Here is a 22,243-nt window from a genome sequence, read left to right on the forward strand (position 1 = left end):
GGGTCGCGGGGGGTGCCGCGAATTGCAGGAGGGGGGGGTGTGGGGGGGTGGATGCTGCGAATCGCGGGAGGGGAGGGATTGCAGAGAATCGCGGGAGGGGGGTCGCGGGGTGGGTTGCCGCAAATCGCTGGAGGGGGGTTACGAGGGCGGGGGTTGCGGCGAATCATGGTATTGGGGGTCGCGGGGGATGTGCCGTGAATCACGGGAGGGGGGGTCACGGGGTGGGGTGCCGAGAATCGCGGGGGGGTGTGTGTGTGCCGTGAATCGCGGGAGTGGGGGTTGCGGGGGGGTGGGGGGGTGTGACGCGAATCGCCACAAGAAAAAATCAACACAGAAAGGTCAACACATGTAAATGTTGACATAAGTGTGGCACTTCATTGGTGTCCATGTCGACACATGAGAATGAATATGAAAACATTCAAAAAATGAAAAAAAAACCTTCAAAAACTCATGTCAACCTTTTTCATTGTCGACCATAGCCATGTCAGTGTTTTCCATGTGCAATTTAATTCTGGAGCTGCAGCGAATCACGGGGGGTGCCGCGAATTGCGGGAGGGGGGGTCGCGGGGTTGGGTGCCGCGAATCGCGGGAGGGCGGGGTTCACAGGGGTTCCGGTGGGGGGTTGCCGCGAATTGCGGGAGGTGGGGGGTCACGGGGGGTGCCGCGAATCGCGGGAGGGGGGTTTTCGGGGGGGTGTGACGCGAATCGCCACAAGAAAAACTCAACACAGAATGGTCAACACATGTAAATGTTGACATAACTGTGCCACTTCATTGGTGTCCATGTTGACACATGACAATGAATATGAAAACATTCAAAAAATGAAATAAATCTTCAAAAACTCATGTCAACCTTTTTCATTGTCGACCATAGCCGTGCCAGTGTTTTGCATGTGCCATTTAATCCTGGGGCTGCCGCGAATCGCAGGGGGTGCCGCGATTTGCGGGAGGGGGGGGTTGCGGGGGGTGGGTGCCGCGAATCGCGGGAGAGCGGGGTTCATGGGGGTTCCGGTGGGGGGTTGCCGCGAATTGCGGGAGGGGGGGGTCGCGGGGGGGTGCCGCGAATCGCCGGAGGGGGGGTTGCGGGGGGTGTGACGCGAATCGCCACAAGAAAAAAATCAACACAGAAAGGTCAACACATGTAAATGTTGACATAAGTGTGGCACTTCATTGGTGTCCATGTCGACACATGAGAATGAATATGAAAATATTCAAAAAATGACAAAAAAACTTCAAAAACTCATGTCAACCTTTTTCATTGTCGACCATAGCCATGTCAGTGTTTTCCATGTGCAATTTAATTCTGGAGCTGCCGCGAATCACGGGGGGGTGCCGCGAATTGCGGGAGGGGGGGTCGCGGGGGTGGGTGCCGCGAATCGCGGGAGGGCGGGGTTCACAGGGGTTCCGTGGGGGGTTGCCGCGAATTGTGGGAGGTGGGGGGTCACGGGGGGTGCCGCGAATCGCGGGAGGGGGGGTTGCGGGGGGTGTGACGCGAATCGCCAAAAGAAAAAATCAACACAGAAAGGTCAACACATGTAAATGTTGACATAAGTGTGCCACTTCATTGGTGTCCATGTCGACACATGACAATGAATATGAAAAAATTAAAAAAATTAAAAATAAATCTTCAAAAACTCATGTCAACCTTTTTGGGGGGGGGGGGGCGCGAATCGCGGGAGGGGGATCGCAGGGGGGGTGCCGCCAATCGTGCATGGGGGGGTCGCGGGGGGGTCCTTTTTGCCGCGAATCGCGGGAGGGAGGTCGCGGGGGGGTGTTTTTTCCGCGAATCGGGGTGGGGGTCAGGGGGGAGGGTTTACAGCGATTCGCGGGAGGGGGGGGGTCACGGGGTGGTGGTTATGCCGCGAATTGCGGGAGGGGGGGGGCGCGCGGGGGGGGGGGTAGGTTTTGCCGCAAATCGCGGGAGGGGGGCGCTCACCTGGTGGCTGTGGAGTAGCAGCAGTGCTGGGCAACATGGGAAGGCAGTGGGTGTCTGGCACTGTCTGTGGGCTCACTGGGCTGGTTCTCTGTCACATACCTCCCAACATGACCCTCTCCAGGAGGGACACAATGCTCTGTTTCTAGACTTCCCCTTAATGTATGATTGACATCACCTGTTTTAAACAGTTTAATGTATGACTGCCATCACCTGTTTTAAACAGGTTAATTTCTCAGAAAGGTGTTCAGCACAGATGAAGGCAATCACACATTAAGAGGAAAGTCCAGGAACAGAGCGTTATAGACACAGACACCCACTTTGAGTGACAGATGTAGCCAAATATATAGGAGATAAGCAGGGAGGGGCGAGTGGCGGTTCCATTTGCCACTTGGCAAGTGTCTCGAATAATGTCTACATTGGCTGTGGTATATAATAATTCATATAGTTTAAGGGACAGAGCGGAGCAGCTTCTACCAGAGCTTATCAAAGCACTGTTACAGAGAGTAGCTGACAGGAAGAAGAGACAGGAGTCTTAGAATGAGGTGGGAGAATTTGTGCTTAGAAAGTGCAGTACTGGTTCTAATATGTTTGTGCATTTATTTGTTACAGTATGTTTAACCTTTTCATGACCACTTAGTATTTCTATTATTTAAATGTATAATATAGACCATCTACTGTATAGTGTTAAATATTAATACTGTATTCCATACAGTATCCAGTGTACAGAAAGTAACAACCCTGAACATACACACGGGGTAATATGATTGCTGGGGATATATTGCTAGCAATATATCCCCAGCAATCATATTGCTCAGTGTCTCCTTTTAATCAGCGATGAAAAGGAGACACTGCTACGGGGCGGAGGGGGAGCGCAGCAGCAGCAGACGCTGCTGCTGTCACTTTGATGGGAGGAGGGAGGGAGCAGCGGCACGGGGCTGGGGAGATCAACGCTGATCTCCCCGGCGCTGACCTCGCCGGGGAAAGTTGCTGGTCGCAGGAGCATGCTCCTGCGACCAGCGACCATTAGGCAGTGCACACGGGAGCGCGCAGCGACCATATTCCCAGCGATTTTACATGAAATTGCACCCGTGTGTACTCACCTTAAGTTCTTCTACTGCTCCCCCAGACACACACTCTTGCTCCAGTGTTCTGCAAAGTGGGAGATTGTGGACTGCATTTGCAAACCCCGTCCCAGAAGTCCCGTGATAATTGTTCCTCAATGTTACTTCGAGGCATTTATCTCCCTTGTGCTGAGCTTCGTATGGCATATTTTGGCCACATTCCGACATCAATATTATAACAGTCCGTTTTTCTGCAGTACCGACACAAATTGAACCCATTTTTTTTACTTCTCAGGAAATTCAAATTTTCTGACAATACCATCAGGGAAATGTAACCTGGTCCAGGTTTGCTGGTGGTATCGAATACCAACTGATCTCTAACTTATTTTAAAATGGCAATCATTTATAAGGCGTGGTTTGCCTTGTTAATGATTTCTGCTTTAATGAAAAGTCCAAGATCGTCAGGCATCTGGCAAACTTGTACCCTATTATACAGTATATGCCCCCAGAAGTTTGTTGATCTCCTGACAAACAGAAAATCAACCCAAACTTGCAAGCAAAGTATTAGTTTTATTGAAATTGCAAGAAAAATAATTAAAACATGTGTTTAAAACTTGCTGTGGATAACTCTAATTTTCCAAAACAGGGTAGATATATACTCAAAGTAATGCCTTTTGTGAATGCTAGTTTACACTGGCTTGAAGGAAATGCATAACATCTGTAAGGATAATGACTAGCCCATAAATGTACAGTATACTGGCAAAGAACTTCACATTATAATCACCTCCATTCATGGAAATTGTAATGCTTTCTGTAATGTACAGTGTTATTGGGGGTATCCAATTAGCTGCAAAAAAATGATTGGGGGAGAAACGTGTTTTTTTTAACTTTTCGATGATAGAGTCGAAGACCTGATTTCTAATGGAAATGAGGCTTATTTCAGGGATTCTTTGTAACTGTCTGAGGCAGGTGAAACAAAATCTTCGATCAGCTTGTGCCAGCTTTTCTGTGCTAATTGGATAGTACTGGATGAAACCATTAGACATGAGAAAATATTTTGGCCGATTAGATACCATCCAATGGTTGGGATGCAATGAAAGACTATTTTAGCAGCTGGGAAAAGTTGCTAGAAAGTCAGACAACCCTTTCTAATTATACTGTACCATTAGAATAAAACCATATTAGGGCACTATAACCGACTGTAACATTACATACTTTTGAACCTATCAGATTTTATTATGACATACACATTTTTAATTCTTTACAATAAAGTGTGAATCCCCAGAGAACATCAGTATTATTACTATTAATATTAGCATTATTTCTGCCATCTTGGCTAATTTGTGATCTCCTCTACTAAATATATGTATTTCATATATATTGTACTATACACCTACCTCACACAGTTCGATACCTAGATTCATCACAAATATTGTATTTATACTTGAAGAATCTTTTTATTTTATTTGACAAATTCTTTATCAACCTCTCTCATGCCCCTGCTTTGAGTATTGCTTTTATAATCCTTGCCATTCAACCTTAAAATCACTTTAAACTTTCCCCAGTATCCTGTGTCCGTGTGCTGAGACATGCAGATATACTGTTACAAAATAACATTATATAAGAACAAATACTTTATAAGGGTTGCAAGTATCCCTGTGGTCCTCTGTGCACAAGATTCATTCAGTACTTATGCTGCATTCACTCCGCATAAACGGCATTGACCCGATAATTTAAAACGTTTTTAGAAATGGGTCAGGCAGCCTTAACCCCTTTCACACCGCATATCTTAAATAGTATATTACCCGTTTAACTGCGGTCTGAAAGGGGTATTACCATTTCAATGACGTTTTGTCCCATCACATTACACAGGGACACGGAAACAGGTAGGACCCTGTTTTTTAACCATTTTGAATTACCGGTTTTCTTGAACCGGTAAATTCAAAACAGACCTTTCACACTGCACATATTACCGTTTTGAAACGGTAAAAAAAATGCATTTTACACGGTAAAAAGTGCGGTCTGAAATGTGTATTATACTAGTTATGCCGCATAGCACTCTGATTTAGTAGCTAGCTGGCTAGACATGCGGCTGACAGGCACACTAGCCACCTACCTGATTAGCATCCCATACCCATGGTCTCTCCTTATTGTGGGGCCACATTAGGAGACACATTAGATACAATATTTAAACATGTGTTACTGCTACTTATTTAACGTATTTGAATATCATCCTATATCTCTATTAGGACACACATATCTAACTGCATTACACATCACATACTTGTCTAGCGTGTTATACTATGCAATCTATGATTCTAACTTAGGTGATTGTTAACCCAATAAGTGTCATTGTTTGCACATGAAGTAATTTTGTTTTTTGTGACATTTCACCCACCCAATTACAATACTTATATGAAATTAAGTGAAACATGTCAAAAACATTGCATATACTCATTAATAAAAACGCAAACACACACCATTTATTTAAATGAGATGCTGGAGACTGTCAAACCTTTATTGACACATATACCTAAAATACAGTGTACTGCTTGCTCACCACTTTACTATTAAAATACTTATCTTTTCTATTCTGAGCTATAACTATGTGTAGGTTTTTTTATATGTTTCAAAATTTTATTGAATTCTAATAAAAGTTACATTCTAATAAAATGAGGTGCACCACACCAAGGTCAATCTCTCTTCTTCCTAGTCTTCCATATTTTTGTCCAGTGGTAGCAACTCCCCATATTAGTGCAATCTATCTGGGGTTCCGTATCAATATACCTAGTGTCCTGTGCGACTGGCACCATACCCCCATTTGCTGCCCATAGAAACCAATCAGGTTTTAGATTAAGAATGTATTGGATAAAAGATAGATAGAATCTTGTTGTTATGAGTAATGTTTCCTCTTTAGAGTATTTGATACATCTCCTTTATGTATATCTTTGTTATTTTTTTCTTGTGTGCATCAGTCTTATTTGTTCACAGTGTACCCCTGTAATCATTTACATGATGTATCTATGTATGTATATAAGTCATATATTGTAGACTGCATAGAACTTACGTGGTGACAAAGAAGTAAAAGATAATAATAATACTATGGGTTACAGCCCATAACATATTTCCGACATTTGATACATCTATAGAAACAGTATTTATATGTTTAGGATTAAATTGTATATTGCTGAACACATTCAACAAAGCTAAATGTAATAAATGAACACATGAATAAATAAAAACGTCCATAATTGGTAGGAGCAGTCACTCCATAGGCAGCAAGTTCTCTATAAATGCTTGCTTGAGGCAAAACCACAAAGATTACACAAGAGCATTTGGTTCCCTCTGAACTCCAGTGCCTGTGCCCCAGCTCTTTTAACTTACAGAGCATTGGGAAAATTATTAAAACAATGGTTCTTAATTATGTGTCCTGTGACATTGATCCACATCTCCACAATCTTTAAAGATTTGCCCATTTTGGGGACACTTCTTGGTACCGTCATACTGCATCTGCAGGTTCCCTTGTCTTGTTACTATGTTAATTGACTGAGAAAATTAGTAAACAGAATGATAAACTGGGGGGCAACATATCTGTAATGAGGCCCACTAACAAATAGCTAGATCCTGGAAATAGCCCAACTTCCCGAGATAAGATCTTACAATTGACTGCTTTTGGCACATATCAATAATAAAATATATTTTACAAACCATCTTCACAATACAATAGAGTCAGGAAATTCTACTCAGTCTGTAGATTCTGCTAATCAACTATTCCTCACTCCCTGACATGTTAGAGACACTGTTGGGTCCATTTAATTAGGGGTAAAAAGAGCAAGTTTTCATTGTGTCATTGTATAAACAACACCCAAACTGGAGTCCAGCAGTACAGCATATAACTGCATTTACAGAGGTGAGAACATTGCCTCTAATTGAATTGAAATCTTTTCTCTCTTAGACCATCACTGGGCCTTAGATTGGTTGGCCATCTACAGACCCCTCCCCCACATCCCCAAACGTCCTTCTGACTTTGTTTTAGTAATGAGATCTGCAACAATGTAGCCTCTTCAAGGTCGTTCTCTCATTTGTTATTAACTTTTTTAAATGTAGTGTGTTTGATTGTGACCAATGTGGCTGCCTCCCTTGTGTATTCTGTGTGTATTATTCACAAGTTTAAGGAGCTTTTACCATATGTAATTCTTCATATTGTTATAAATAAAAAAGATGAAAAAATAAAATAAAACGTGATGAAGTTTCTTCATATTTTATTTTACAATATCTCACTAAATATATTTACATGACATGACTTGCCTCAGTGCAATACATTTTTATGTTGCATAAGTACAAACTGTAGTTTTTTTATTAAAAAGAGACACTTGACTGAGATTGTAGCTAAGTATACAATACAACATTTTCCCTGCTTGCGACAATTAGTTTCTCTCAATGGTAAAGACAACATTCCAGATGCACACAGTTCCGTCAGTATCCTTGGTATTCATTAAAATGGTTTAAGTTCATACACTATTGGAAAATGATGGATAATCTTTAGGGACCTTTACTGTTTCCATTGCATTGTACAAAAATACGTCAAGTTTTATGGAAATTACTGTAAGTGACAATAAGCAGAGCAAATGACGTGAGCAAAAACATAGGGAATGACACAATCGCCATATACTGATTTATACAAATGTATAGAAACTCGAATATCTTCTGAGTATCTTGTGTTTAGCACTAGTACTACTATGCAGAGATCCATTACAGAACTGGAATACATAGAAGGGGACGCTACTGGGAGGGACATTAATGACCTTAGAAGCTTCTTTACAGTTTGTCTTCACAGTGATATACCAGAAAGTTTTGTGTAGTATATGCAGAAAATAGCCCCATCCTTTTTATATGAAAACAAAAGGAAACATTTCTAACCAGGAATGGAGTTATAAAATGACAAACCATTCGGCAACAATTAATTTGGTTCTGCAATAAAAAAAAAGCAAAACAAATTACAGTAGCGACATTATGATTATGAATAACATGTTGGGAGATAATTAAATAAAACGACCGCACAGAGACACACATTTATTTAACAAACACAACTCATTAACCAATAGTTTAGTACGCAACCAGGTTGGAAATCGGTAGGAAAATGAAGTTTACCAAAATATAGTATGAGCTTATTTCAGTTTTAGGTGTAGGTTTTGGCACTTTATGGGAACGAGTCCTTGCCCAATGTCTGATATATATATATATAAAAAAGTACATTTCTTCTTCAACACGCCTTGCAAGTATAGTACTGGTGTACTAGCAAACACTGAAACATATTGAATAAACATTCCCACTGATTTGCACATGCATACACTATCCAAATAACAACACTGTATCAATATGTTTGTATTTAAAATAGTTCTGTTAGTTGACTTTTAATCTGCAGCAGTGTTCTAGATCTCTTCTGGAGACCGAATGTCTGATTTCAGTTTTACAAACTCCTTGGCGACCTCGTCATTGGTCCTCTGAGATAGTATTCGCAGGATTGTCAGTCCAGTTTCATCCATGTAGATGCTTTTTGTCAGCGGATACCAGGATGCACAGTTTCCTTTCTCTACAATGCCCTTCAGCTGGATGACTGTCATTCCTATAATGCGATCTTCTCGGGCAAAGCAGTAATCCTTCACACACAGGTGAAGTTCATAAGTCCCCGGGCCTTCTTCATTACTCAGAACACTGTGGATTAAAAAGAGAGTAAATATGAGAAGGAAGGACGATGTCTTAATTCACCTTCTACACTCAATGGGATTATAGAGGATTCTCAACTGCAAAAAAATCTAATATATTCTGAAGCACTAATTTCATCTTTGCTAATGAGATATCATTGGCCCCTGCTACCCAATGTCTCTCTGCCTTAAAGCGATTCTCCATTATTTAATCAAGTCTCATTTATTATTACCAATTCTTTTTTTCTTCTGGAGGATTGACATATCATTTTCAGGAACATGATTGCGTTTATTCTGCTGATCCCCTGTACAAGCTGTGTCAGGTTCTGCAGCTTTGCAGCATTACTGTTTCCTTTTCGACAAAGCTTAAAACACATTTGTGTCTCAACAGGATCGTCATCAAGCATTGCAATAGTGCCCACTGGCACATTCACAGACCATGATTATTGCGCCATCAGTTGCAACCTGTATGGACAGTGCAGCAAGGCACAGGAGAGAAAGACGTATACCAATATACTATAAAAATAATGGTACTTATTTCCTAGCACGGCGCCCATCTCATTGATTGTATGCCTTAAGTTTAAGGTACTTAAGGCATACAATCAACGCAATGGACCCGATTTTTTAATCTCATGGATCTTATGCATCCATGAGATAAAAAATCGTAAGCCCTCAATAACCATTTTTAACGCCACCAGCATTATCAACACCAACCCGAAGTAAGGCGAGGGGCTGCGGTACGCATCCTCTGACCTTTTCATACCCCCACTATCCGCGTCGGCGTAGAGTTGATTTCATATAGTGTGGCAAGCACATTGAGCCACCGAGCCCGAAGCGTGGCGAGCGCAACGAGCCCCGCGGGGGGACGCGGACTACTTCACATGTATTCCGCGTCCGCTCGCCACGCTATATAAAATCAACTCCACGCCAACGTGGATAGTGGGGGTATGAAAAGGTCAGAGGATGCGTACCGCTGCCCCTCGCGGCGAATGCATCATCTCATGCATCTTATGCCGCACAAATACATAAGATGCATGAGATGCTTGAGATATCAGCCCCACACATACAATCTAGATCGTGCGCACCGTGCTAGGAAATAAGTACCAAAATAATATTATCATTCCTTATGATATGAGAAAAACTGGATCACATTCATCTGGTTTATTGCAAGAAAAAGGCTGGCCATCTCTCAAAATTTACCTTTGAAGTGTCGCACATACTGTATTATAGCATGTGGGTTTATCTAATCACCCAGTAGACTTACAGTCAAGTCAGCAACGAGCTTTCTGGAATGTAGCACTAGCGAGACACTGAAAACTGCATATTTCTACTGTGTTAGTAAATAATTTTCTCAGAGTCATTTACAACAGATCAGGAGTTTGGTCATATTTGTACTTTTAGTACCTTAATCTTAACCCACATATAGTATATGTAATACTGTAGTGTCAGCTTATTAGGGTTATCCAATACATATGGAATGCTCAACCTCAACATTATGTACCCCCCTTTTTACCGGATGGAGTCAAAATCCCGGTGGTCGGAAACCCGGCAGCCGAAATACCGACGCTGGAATCCCGACTGCCGAAATGCCGGCAACTTCTCCCTCTATGGGTGTCCACGACACCCATAGAGTGAGAATAAAATAGTGTGCCGAGCGCAGCGAGCCCGCAAGGGGGAAGGGGGGCGATCCACGGCCCCCCTTGTCGGTATTTCGGCAGTCGGGAATCCAGTGCCAGTATTCCGACTGCTGGGATTTCGTACCTACATTTTTTTTACATTATCCTTGGGGCCAAATGTAACAAGGTGCGAGAATCAAAAAGTGAGAGATTTTGGGAGAGTTTTCCAATTTTTTTTGTTTTTTAAACTGGAAATTATTTACACTGAAAAAACCAGGTTGATTTTGCCATGTAATGGTTTGCCACTTTTTAAAAAAAATGGGAAACTCCCCAAATCCTGCTCTGATTCTCCCACCCTATTACATTTGGCCCTTGATGTTTGGAGGGTGGAAATGCATGGACATCACACTAACCATCACCACCAACAGAACCATTACATTGGCCATCCCATTTTTATATTTTTCAGTTTTCTATTTATTTGGTAGATAGAAATATAGAATTTGATGGCAAATAAGAACCATTTGGCCCATGCACACACACATACACTAGGGTATTTTTTTTGTTCATGAGTCTTAGGAGTTAAGGTGCCCATACACTAGTAAGATTTATCTTCAGATCTGGCTGGTTGGAACAAAAACATGGTTATGGATGAGTGACAGTTTGTCAGCTTTCCAGCATTTCCAAGCAAATGATCAACTGTCATTTGCTCTCATCCATAATCATGTTTTTGTTCCAATCAGCCAGATCTGAAGATAAATCTGCATGTGTATGGCCACCTTAAGGGGAAATTATGGATGCTTGTACCCCAAGTGACAAATATTTTGAATTTCCTTTCCATAAACAAATGGTTCATGTACCCCATAGCTATGCATTTGTGCTATACATGCAAAGTATTTGCACCACCTTTTGTTATAAATTACCTGTTACTACTACCCCTGCCAAAGGCATGTAATACTCAGTGGATTCATTCATACTGCATACAGTATGAGCAGTCTCCAGCATTGCCAGATACAGTGTCTAGGAATGTTTGCACGCAGGACAGCCATCAATTCACTTCCAAACCCACCTGGAAGTGTAGGTATAGATAGGGTGAAAGGTTGAGCAAATGTCACGGTATGTATTTTAGTTGTTTGTAGCCTAGTTAGTTTGCAAAGTCATGTATGCTAACACCAATCAGAACACAAAGGTAACATTTTTTAAATATCTCCTATTGATGTTTTATGCAATCATTTTTTACCCTTTAAAGTGGATGTCGAATGAATTTTTGTATAAACTAAGTAAGAAAATCACATACAACTTGAGCTTTTCTATGCTCCCTCTACTGAATATCATAACAGTCCTTGTGCCCCCGGCCTACAGTTCAATGGCCATCTGTGAGCTATAGCATCTGCCAGAGGGCTGATGTGACTGAGTATATTAATAGGCTGGTCTGGGTCTCCATAACTTCTATTGCTCAGGCTAACATACACTGACAGCCGAATTCCAATAACTTACTTAAGGTCAGCATTCTGATCCGCCTGCCTAAATGGGGTGTTAAAAATCACATGAGGTAAAGGCAATGATGTACTGTAGTTTTAATGAGAAACCATTAGGATGGCCAAAAAAAAAATGCTTTGACATATACAGGACTGTGGGCTGGTGGACTGTTTGCCACGGTGCTGTAAGTACTTCCCTGGTACTGTTTACCCTATGTGTAACTACAGTACCTCCTTGAAGGTCACCCAGCATACAGTACATATTCCTTGGAGACATAAATAACAGCCTGTGATGTTGCTATGGGCAACCAATCAGATTATATTTATTATCTTCTAGAAGGTGCTAAGTAAGAAGTAGAAAACGATTGGTTGCTATGGGCAACATCAGACCTTTATTAGAACTCCCATCTTAGTAAATTTACCCCTACGTGCGTACACAACAAAGGCAAACAATATTACGTTTCCTACGCAGCTCAGTCCTTTCTTCTCAATGCTTTATTTTCAATTTGTCTGGGAAATAGACCCCAATGAATAAATGTTTTTGTATTCTCTAGCATAAGGTGCAAAATGCATTCAGCTAAACTCTGATCTATTGAACCAATTGATCTTACTGTTTAAACAAAACACCGGAATGCAATAAATCACTGATAAACCCGGCTCAGCCTTAGAAATACCACGTATCTATCATGGACACATTAATGAGCTCAGTGGTTACTCCAACAAGATTGCGTGGAGGCTGCCTGTGGGCGCTTCCATTGGGATAAACACCTGCTTCCCATAAACTCTGCAGTAATAAGTGCCATATTTACTATTTACATCAAATGCAAGCTGGATGGTGCAGGCCTGCTGGGCATCCTGGCGTTATACACTGCCAAATGTAATATGTAGTTAGCCTTTAATTGGTATAAAACAGCTGTAGTCTTATGTTCTATCTATTAGGTCAGCTCTGTGATCCATCTGCATTTCCTGGATACAAATCTACGAGCTGCAGGGCCACTTTATGCTATCGGTGATGCTAAGGGCACGCTCTGAGCTAGTACTTTATTTGTTACCAAGCCAGGCTCTAGCAGCACACAAGGCGTAACATGCCGACCCAAATCACACCAATGTTCAGTGTTTATACACTTCTGCTAGTACATATACTGCCCTATGGGCTTTACTGTAGTTTACAATGTGTTTGCAGATCACATTTTCTTTTAGGGACCGTAATAGGTTTAGACCATAGACTTACTTTTATACAGTAGCTATGGTTTCCGAAAAGCCAAAAGATCCATTTTTCAAGTGTCCACAAAGAGGGGCGTTTTAACAGAAAAGGGGGCCCGTGTGCAGACTCTGGTCTCCTCTTCTCCACGGTTCAGTGGACTCTAGAATTGTGCGGCACTTGGGCAGGTTTCCAGACACATGGCTCCTGCCATGTTCTGGCAACTAATTTCCCTACCGTAGCATGGCAGCCATTTTGGCTGCAATTTTTGCTGCTGATGTAGCACCTGATGTTGGACTCCAGGAAGCAAGTGTTAAAACATGGGTGCAGTGTGTGTGGTGTGGGCCTTCTGGACTCAGGGGCCCATGTGCACTGCATACTTTGCACCCATTAAACAACCACCTATGTCCACAAACTAACTCCAGTTTGTCTAAAATTGGTACAAATAGGCTCAGCTCACAGGGAAAAAAATACTTGAATGAAGATCTCACAAAACTCTTACTGGCTGGGAATAAAAGCATGACCTCCAAGAAGGAATCCGGATGATAGGTTGACAGTGTCCAGGTCAAAACCATGTGGTCAACACGCCCAAGGTCAACATGCATAGACAAAAAAAGTCGATACAAGCAAAATATCAACATTGCTATGGTTGAAGCATAAAAATGTTGATATGAGTTTCTCATAATTGTTTTAATTTTTTTGGACTTTTTCATAATTTATGCTAATTAAATAAACTGCGCTTCTTAATTAATATATCAGTACAGAAGAATTATCACAATAAAGGTAATTACATGTCAAAATGTGATATAAATATACAGTACAATTAGTTCACATAAAAAAAATACGTTTGGGTTTAAACGCGTTAGTGACTACCTAGACTGACTTTATGACTCCGTGATCAGCATGCCTTTGCATATGGAAATATGCTATAGAAAGAAATCCTGAACACCTGCTGCTGCCACGCTAAGGACTTGTTGATACCATCAGTGTCTTCCACACACTGCGCCTCACTGCATGCACTGGGATAAAGCCGTCAGCACTCCTGATATCAAAGACCTGGGCAAATGGTGCGGCATACACTGAAGTAAATGCCGCCAGCGTTGCAGTAAAGAGATCCAGCCAGCGCTACAGCAGAGAGCCCCGGATGTCCTGTCTGGATTATTCCCTGTAGAAAACGGCTCAATATATCAGCAGTGTGTGGGACAAAGAAGGTCAAGACTGGGCAATAAGTCAAAAACTTTGCTTAGATAAAAGGATTTTACCTTGATACTCAATTGATAATTGATGTTCAATTCCTTATCTGAACTTTATCACAGAGGTACAATTCCAGTTACAATAACCTCACAGAGGACAATTATACCTTATTGATTCTATTATCCACGATACCACCGTAGGGTACATTAATATAACATTATACTATGTATTTTTATTTTTATGTGAACTAATTGTATGCCCGGTCATTATACTGTATGTATATAAAAAATATTTATAGTAAATGTTGACATTTAATTACCTTTATTATGAGAATTGTTCCATGCTGATATATTAATTAAGAAGCACAGTTTATTTAATAAGTATATATTTTATTTTGGGATTGAGAATCCAATATTTTGTGCAGTCACCAACACAAAAATGAACTGCTGCTGTTAAGGGTAAAACAAAGTGGTATATTCATTAGATCTATTTTTAAAGGTATAACGCCCGATTTACTTGTGTACTTTCTTTTTCATAGTTTCCCATCAACATGGTCAATTGAGAATGGTAAAGTGGCTCAAAGCATGGCAAGTGGAGGGAGTCATGTGAGGGAACGTAGTACATTACCCTGAGGTCCAAATGCTAATTTTTTGTGGTTGTTCGTGCTGACCTTTTTTTTATGGACCTTTTCCATGTCAACATTTTGGGGGCGACCTAAATATTGTCAAACCCATAAACCTCACCCCTCTGATAAAATGCTCATTGCTCTGATCTCTCGTTGAGATGTCTCCTGCACTAGTGCATATCCTGCCTGTGACTACTGCTAGGGATTTCCACACTAGAGAAAATGGCATAGAGACCATCATATAAAGTGAGCTTTATAAAATATTGCAGTGGTATGTTATGGTGTTTTTTGAGTCTATTCTATGCAAGACTGATAGTAGAGTAGAAGACAAAGTTATTGCGCCTTACAACCGCTTCTCCACACTGATGGAATTGGAATGAAGAACATACAGTATCTCCCAACTCTCCTAGAAGGGACACTCAATCTGGACAAATGAGAGTAAAGATGCCTGTAAAGTTTGTGTGTCCTACTGGAGGTTGGCAGAGAAGTAACAAGACAAGTAAAGATGGTGTGGCAGATGGGTCATATTATCACTGCATATTTTCTATAATGCTAAGAGCATCACAGTGACTCTATGAGCATCACCTGTTCCTAATGTGTAGCCAGATAGAGTAAGTGACAGGCTATTTAAACTTGAATTATTATTGTGGGTTGTATGATATCTATTGTGGTTTGTACTGATGTGGCTTGTTCTGTGCTTGATTACAGGAACCCTGCCTGCAGTGCCCTTGACTTGTGTCTTATTCATTTCACTCCTTCTGTAGACCACACACACTTGCTGGGCATGTTACACTGAATACTATATTTTGATCAGTTTTATCACTGTACTGGACATACAGTAGTATGAGAGTGTCCTGAGACCCAAGACTGTACTCAGGACCATCTTAACAGTGTTGTAGGCCTTGGGAACAAAATACAAAGGCCCCTATACACATTTTCATGGGAATAAAAAAAAATGACACATTCTGCAGTGCCACGCTGGTTCTCCACGTGCTTCCATACATTGAATGGCTAGCACCACTGTGATTGGTGAATAGCTTCAGCCACCCACCAATCGGCATGCTGACAGCCATTCAATATTTATCTGCAGGCTTGTAGACAGGCAGAGAATACCTGGCAGCTTTGATTGTGTTTAATTCCCTATAACACAATACAGCCCTTACATCTGAGACATTGCAATCACCGTATATGCATAACTTACAAGTTGAAAGTCTCGTTGTATTTAGGTGACCAGGTGTTGCTTTTTGTCTTGGTACACAATTTCCTTTTCTTGTCACTGAGGCTGGGTCCTAATGCATAGATTTCAACGAAAGGCCGAAACATAGCTGTAGTCTGCCAAATCAGCCCATTGAGTGCCACGACTGCAACAAGAGGGGAGGAATCATATGCACAGAGTCAACACTAAAAAACAATATTGCAATATTCTTTAACTTAATAAAATACGTATTGTCACACTGTCCGTTTATAAATATGCAAGTAATCCCACGTCACCATTTGTTCGTCGTTTTGCTATGGAAGGCGGTTAGAACTTGAAACAAAGGATGTTCACAAATGGAGGACTATGTCTTGCCTATCTAATATGTGATACTGATAGTTATGTTACGCCTACAGAAAATTCCATAGACAAGTTCCGTTACCACTTACAGTAGTGTATGGATATTAATAGCAGGAGTGTGTCCATAGCTGCAAGCCCTGGGTGTTGCTTCATTCAGCTGTTTTTGTCCCGGGGGTTTGAGGGTTTTGTAATACAGAACTAGTGGATTCATTCCAATCACCACTTGTGCATAAGGAAGGGGGGGGGTTTGGGGGGGGCTGAGCAGGAGGGTTTGATTGTCGGAAGACTAGATTGCGGTTTATAATTGATCCAACCCCTTTTCTTCCCCACTCCCTGATGCCCACCTATGAGGGGCACAGTACTGTTGGACCAGAAGAGTCATCATGGCATACCAATGGGTGGAGGGATCTCAACCCCTCAGCTGTTTTAGTGAACTCCAATCAACACAAACACTTATTTGTGGTCAAGTGTCATTCGTAATTAGTGCACGTATGGACACATGGAAAGGTCAACATGCCTTAGGTTGGAAGGGTCATAAGGTCGACATAGCATAGGTAGACATGAAAAGGGTCGACATGAGTTAATCACGGTTTTTGTGTCTATTTCAGCATATGTGGACATGGACTTCGTATACGTATACCATTGCTCGGCACACTATTATAATCTAATTCTATGTCTACTTGAAAATATGAAACGCCACCTTTTTGTCGACCATCCCCATGTCAAAATATGACGTGTTGACCTTTTGACTATGTCTACAAAAAGGTATGTCAACCTTTTTGATGTGTCGACCTATTGTATGGCGTGTCGACCAACAATGGTTGATCTATTGACTGTGGACCTTTTATTGTCTGAGTAACGACCGCGTTATGGATAATGATCATTGACTGATGACACTGCACAGCATCATGCATGCAAATGTTAAATCAATAATTATGTCGACATGCTGTATGATGGTGATGCATACTGTACGTAGGTCATATTCTAGAACACTTTCTCATATAATGTGCAGTACTTTCCCCATTGAAAACAATGCTACTATACAATTTGCGGATAACTGCTGTGTGTGCTGGCCACACATCAGACCAACTTTCCTCCAACCATCCAACTAGTTGGTTGGTTGGACTGAAAATCTGGTACTGTGTGGGGTCAAATGCCAATAAGCAATTTGTTCAAACTCAGGAGAATGGACAAAAACATTCAGTGAAATTGTTTAAATCAAATGGGTCCAACTACAGTGCATTGTCTGAGTGACAGTTGTCCAATTTCAGATTTAGGAAACAAATTACTTAATTACAAAATACATTTGCTCCTATCCAGTACCAGATTTTTATTCCATCCAACCAACTAGTCGGATGGTTGGAGGAAAGTTGGTCTGATGTGTGGCCAGCATTAGGAAAAAAAGTTTACTAAGTGTCATCTTTAGAAATTATTAATATATAAATGAGCTGGAGATATGACATTAGTATAGCACTCGTGGAGTTATAAATCTCTACAACCTCAGCCTGTTGCAATAATAATTTAAGCAATGCTGAATATAGGTGCCGATTTATGTTTTTGCTGGCGGGTGCCCAAGCCAAAAATATAGAAGAGTGGCTTCATGGGGAAGGGGTGTGGCCACAAAATAATACCAATTTATATTACGGAGCACAGTGGTCTCCAATAATCAAATTACGGCAACAGAGTTCCACATACATTAATGCCCCCACAGTGCAGGTACTCCACGGACAGAATACACTCTTCCCGGCATACTGTTTCCCAGGTGGCGGGTCCGGCAATGTGGGTGCTGCAGCCGCTGCAGTTAATATGGCGGCTCAGCAGCGGGACTCTGGCCCGTGGGTGCTCATCAATTTCCGTGGGTGCTCGGGCCCTTGTGCACCCACATAATCGGCACCTATGATGCTGACAATAAGGTGACAATGGAAGTATATAATGTACTGTAGTGCATTTCCAGCTTACCCTTTACTGTAATCTTGTGCTCTCCATTTCCAGGATGAGTAAAAATATCCACTTGGACTGAGATTTCCCCAACAGAGGATTCTGTAGACAGACCTAAAACAAATAAGAGAAAAAAGGGTCAAACATCAAATACACAACACACAGCAAAAGTATTGTCCAGCTCCGTGTGTCCCTTTGTGTTACTATATCTGAAGATCCTGAATCCTTTGCCTGATATTTCTTAGCTCAAGGCTTTGTACAACACATTGTTGTACTGTGTGCTTAGTATTCTGTTTTCCATAGCCCATGCCTGTGTTGTTATGACGGGGGTTGCTAGCTTCCTTTTCTCTCTGTCCTGTACTGGTCTCTTTCAGCTCGACAGCCTTGAGGCTCCACATGTTATTCCTTTAGTGTGCTGGAGTCCTACAGTATATATGTTATTATACTGACACCTCCCTGACTGATTACCCATCTCATGTTGCCTATATACAGTAGCTGCCCTCTAAGGACTGCTCACCCTCGTCCATCTATTTGCCTTTGTTGTGAATCATTGTTACAGTAGGAGCTATACTGTAGCTACAGTATGCTGGGGATACGGTCACTAGGTCTACAAGCATTAGGTCGACACCATAAGGTCAACATGCATGAAGGTCGACATGGGTTTGGTCGACATGCCATTAGGTTGACACAAGTATTAGGTCAACATGGGCAAGGTCAACAGTCAAAAGGTCGACATGGGGTTTGTCACTTTTTTTAGCTGACGTGCCGACAGGCAGTATTTCATGCCCTACCATTCACTAGGGCGTGGTGGGAGAATAAAATAGTGTGCCGAGCGCAGAGAGCCATGCGAGGGGACACATGTGACAAAATGTGAACAACCACACGTCGACCTTTTGACATTCCCCATGTCGACACTTGTGTCAACCTAACCCATGTCGACCTTCATGCATGTTGATCTCCATGCATGTCGACCTTCATGCATGTCAACCTAATACTTGCCCACCTAGTTGGTGTCTATCCAATGATCCATACCCCTATGCTGCTGTCTCACTGCAAATTCTCCCACCCTACTCATCTTGTCCATTGTGTGGGATTACATTCTCTGCTTGGTTCTATTTGAATTATTACATTATAAGTGAAATACAGATTGTAATAATTACCTATCTCTATGATAATGCCAGACAAGATTCTGACATACAGTATTCTGTAGCTATATCAGAGGTCTCCAAACAATCTTCTCAAAGCCATCCTAATGGCCCAGGTTTTAAGTATATCTATACTTGGCCACAGGTGGCCACAGGTGCCTCAGTTAATTTGAGTTTATCATCTGTGCGGAGTCATGGATATTTCTTAAATAAAGATGACTTAAGGACCGCATTTGGGAACCTCTGGGCTATAATATAAGGAACAGGGGTCAGTATGACTTATGCCATAATATGAAAGCAGTAAAAATAATGTGGTTCTCAAATAAACTTGATCTAAAAAAGATCTCCCCAAAACAGATTCACAAATTAAATATAACGACCATATATACTCGAGTATAAGCCTACTTTTTCAGAACAATTTTTATGCTGAAAAAGCCCCCCTCGACGGTCTCACCAGTCTCACTTTGAAAACGGGGCCAAGAGCTCCGAAACGTCAGTTTTTTGTTCACTGAAATATACTCTTTGAAAAAGACCCGTCTGAGTGCCGCTATTTCCTGTTACACGTTATATATATATATATATATATATATATATATATATAGATATAGTGGGTCCAGAGGGTGGCCGGCACTCCATGCAGCAGAAACAAAACGAATCGGGTGCCCTCCCAGGAGAGGGGGAAAAAACCCGCTCCAATATACAGCAGCACAGACGGGTGGCACTCCAGAAATAAATACAATAGTCAAATGATCAGGTGATCCAACGTTTCAAATGTTATTGCAACATTTTTCATCAGGGTGAAAAATGTTGCAATAACATTTCAAACGTTGGATCACCTGATCATTTGACTATTGTATTTATTTCTGGAGTGCCACCCGTCTGTGCTGCTGTATATATATTTATATATATTACTAGTAGAAGCGTGATAATTTTATATATTTTATCAAATTTTATCAAGAAGAGCAGACCATGCACTCTATAATGGTTAGCAAAGCCTTGAAGCATGGGCCCTTACCGCTGCAATCCCCCGGTGGCCCTTTCATGCCCTCCTAATCCGAAACTGCATTTGTTTGTCATGTACCTAGACTTCGTAAAGCTGGGATTGAGTAGTTGATCTCCCTACGTAACATCCATGGCACACCATTACTGGGATAATGGGCTTCACTGCCACTTGACTAGGTTTAAATAAGGAGCTGAAGCAGGAAGCTTGATGTGCTTGGCTCACATAGGGGGTCAGTGTGCATGTGCTGGGCGTGTAATGCTTGCATCATGTATTGGTTTCTTGGTAATCATACTGTAAGTTAGGGAACACGTTAGTTTCCATTATTTATACTTCTCAATAATAAAAGATACTGATATTCGGAATAGGCTGCACATAAAATATTAGTTTCACACCCAGAGTAAAGTGTGATGCTGCTTTAAAGCTTGTGCACATTGCCAGCCCTGACTGACGCCTGTACAATCACTGACAGCTTGAAATGATTCCTGAGGAACAACATACTGGAGGTGCACTATTCCTGCATACATTATTCTGCAGGGTGGTTCATTTCCAATACTCGCAGCACCTGGCACTTTGCTGCCATCTCAAAGCCTGGCCTGCCATGTTCAAATAACACATTTACAGTATGATGTTTGTTACTATATCACAGGTGCTGTTTTAAAGAAAGATTTCAAATCAGAGTCTCTTTAATAAATATTCCCATACGTTATTTAAAAGGACTACTTTTTTATCTAAAGCATAATGCTGTATTTTTAGAACCCTAAGGCAGCTGCCTCATTGTAGAGCTGGCCCTGTCACCATACCCAATGAGGATACACCTATTACCTCAGACACAGGACAAGTCAGGGAGACTTCTGTGTGTAAGACAGCAGGAAGAGAATGGTCTGTGTCCTGCAATCTTCAGTGTGAGCAGGCATAACACCATCCTAAGATAGCATTAGGTCTTGCAAAAAATCTTTGCATCGCTCCATTATATAAATTACATTCCTGTGAACACCCCAATAAAAACTAGTGGGGACTGTAGGATATGAACATAGAAATAAAAATGCAGAGAAATCGGTGATATCATTGCACTCTTGAATTATGTAAACATAGCAAAAGTATTGCGTTCTGCTAAACAATTGAGAAAATATGTGTTTTAGGTTATAAAAATACTAAGAAACCCAGTTACAATACAATGAGAAATAACAAATCCATTGATTATTTTGGAGACAACCAATAAGACAAATATTGATGAACGAGCCAGACAGGATATATATCTTGAGACAGACGTGGTTCAGGGGGCATATCCAGATGGGGATTGTGGCAAAGCAGTGGTGCATGACGATGGCACACCCACTCTCCCTGAGCTGAAATCCTGTCACCCAAAAGATCTGCTTCAGCACTGTTATAAGTAAAATAGAAATTTTACATGTGATGCTCAAAAGGCAGCACAGTGCACTTTATCTTAGTACATGGACTCCTAAATTGCTCCATTAAAAATCCTAGTAACCTATACATTATATGTCTCACAAGTAAAACAAAGTTTTCTAACTTGATACAATATAAAAAGCAAATACTAAAGAGGAGAGTGATTTTACTACATCTGAAGTAATGAAGAGTATGGGCTCCTCATCCAATAGGGTGAGTACATTATGATGGTAGCATCTTGGCACTTGAACACTGGTTTCCATAACAACATGGTTGATTGCGGAGCAGAGTTTATGACACAATTGTGTATTTGGAAATGCAATTAATATTATAATATCCTGGCAGTCTGTAATAAGTTGGCATCTAACCATGTCCGATGCAGT

At 41.4% G+C, this 22,243-nt stretch overlaps 1 protein-coding gene across 1 annotated transcript in view; it reads right to left on the reverse strand.

Moving 5' to 3' along the window:
- Positions 1–7,241: 7,241 nt before the first annotated feature.
- The window catches only part of UNC13C (unc-13 homolog C), a 536,500-nt gene continuing 521,498 nt past the window's right edge, over positions 7,242–22,243 (reverse strand). Inside the window, exons 32-34 of the mRNA XM_083183881.1 lie at positions 18,327–18,419; positions 16,014–16,173; positions 7,242–8,711 (exon numbers count right to left, since the gene is read on the reverse strand). Coding sequence (XP_083040007.1) covers positions 8,429–8,711; positions 16,014–16,173; positions 18,327–18,419 — 536 coding nt within the window. The 3' untranslated portion in view covers positions 7,242–8,428. The remainder of the gene's footprint in view (positions 8,712–16,013; positions 16,174–18,326; positions 18,420–22,243) is intronic.

This window comes from Crinia signifera, chromosome 4, assembly GCF_055691185.1.
Source record: "Crinia signifera chromosome 4, ASM5569118v1, whole genome shotgun sequence".
NCBI classification, from domain to species: Eukaryota; Metazoa; Chordata; class Amphibia; order Anura; family Myobatrachidae; genus Crinia; species Crinia signifera.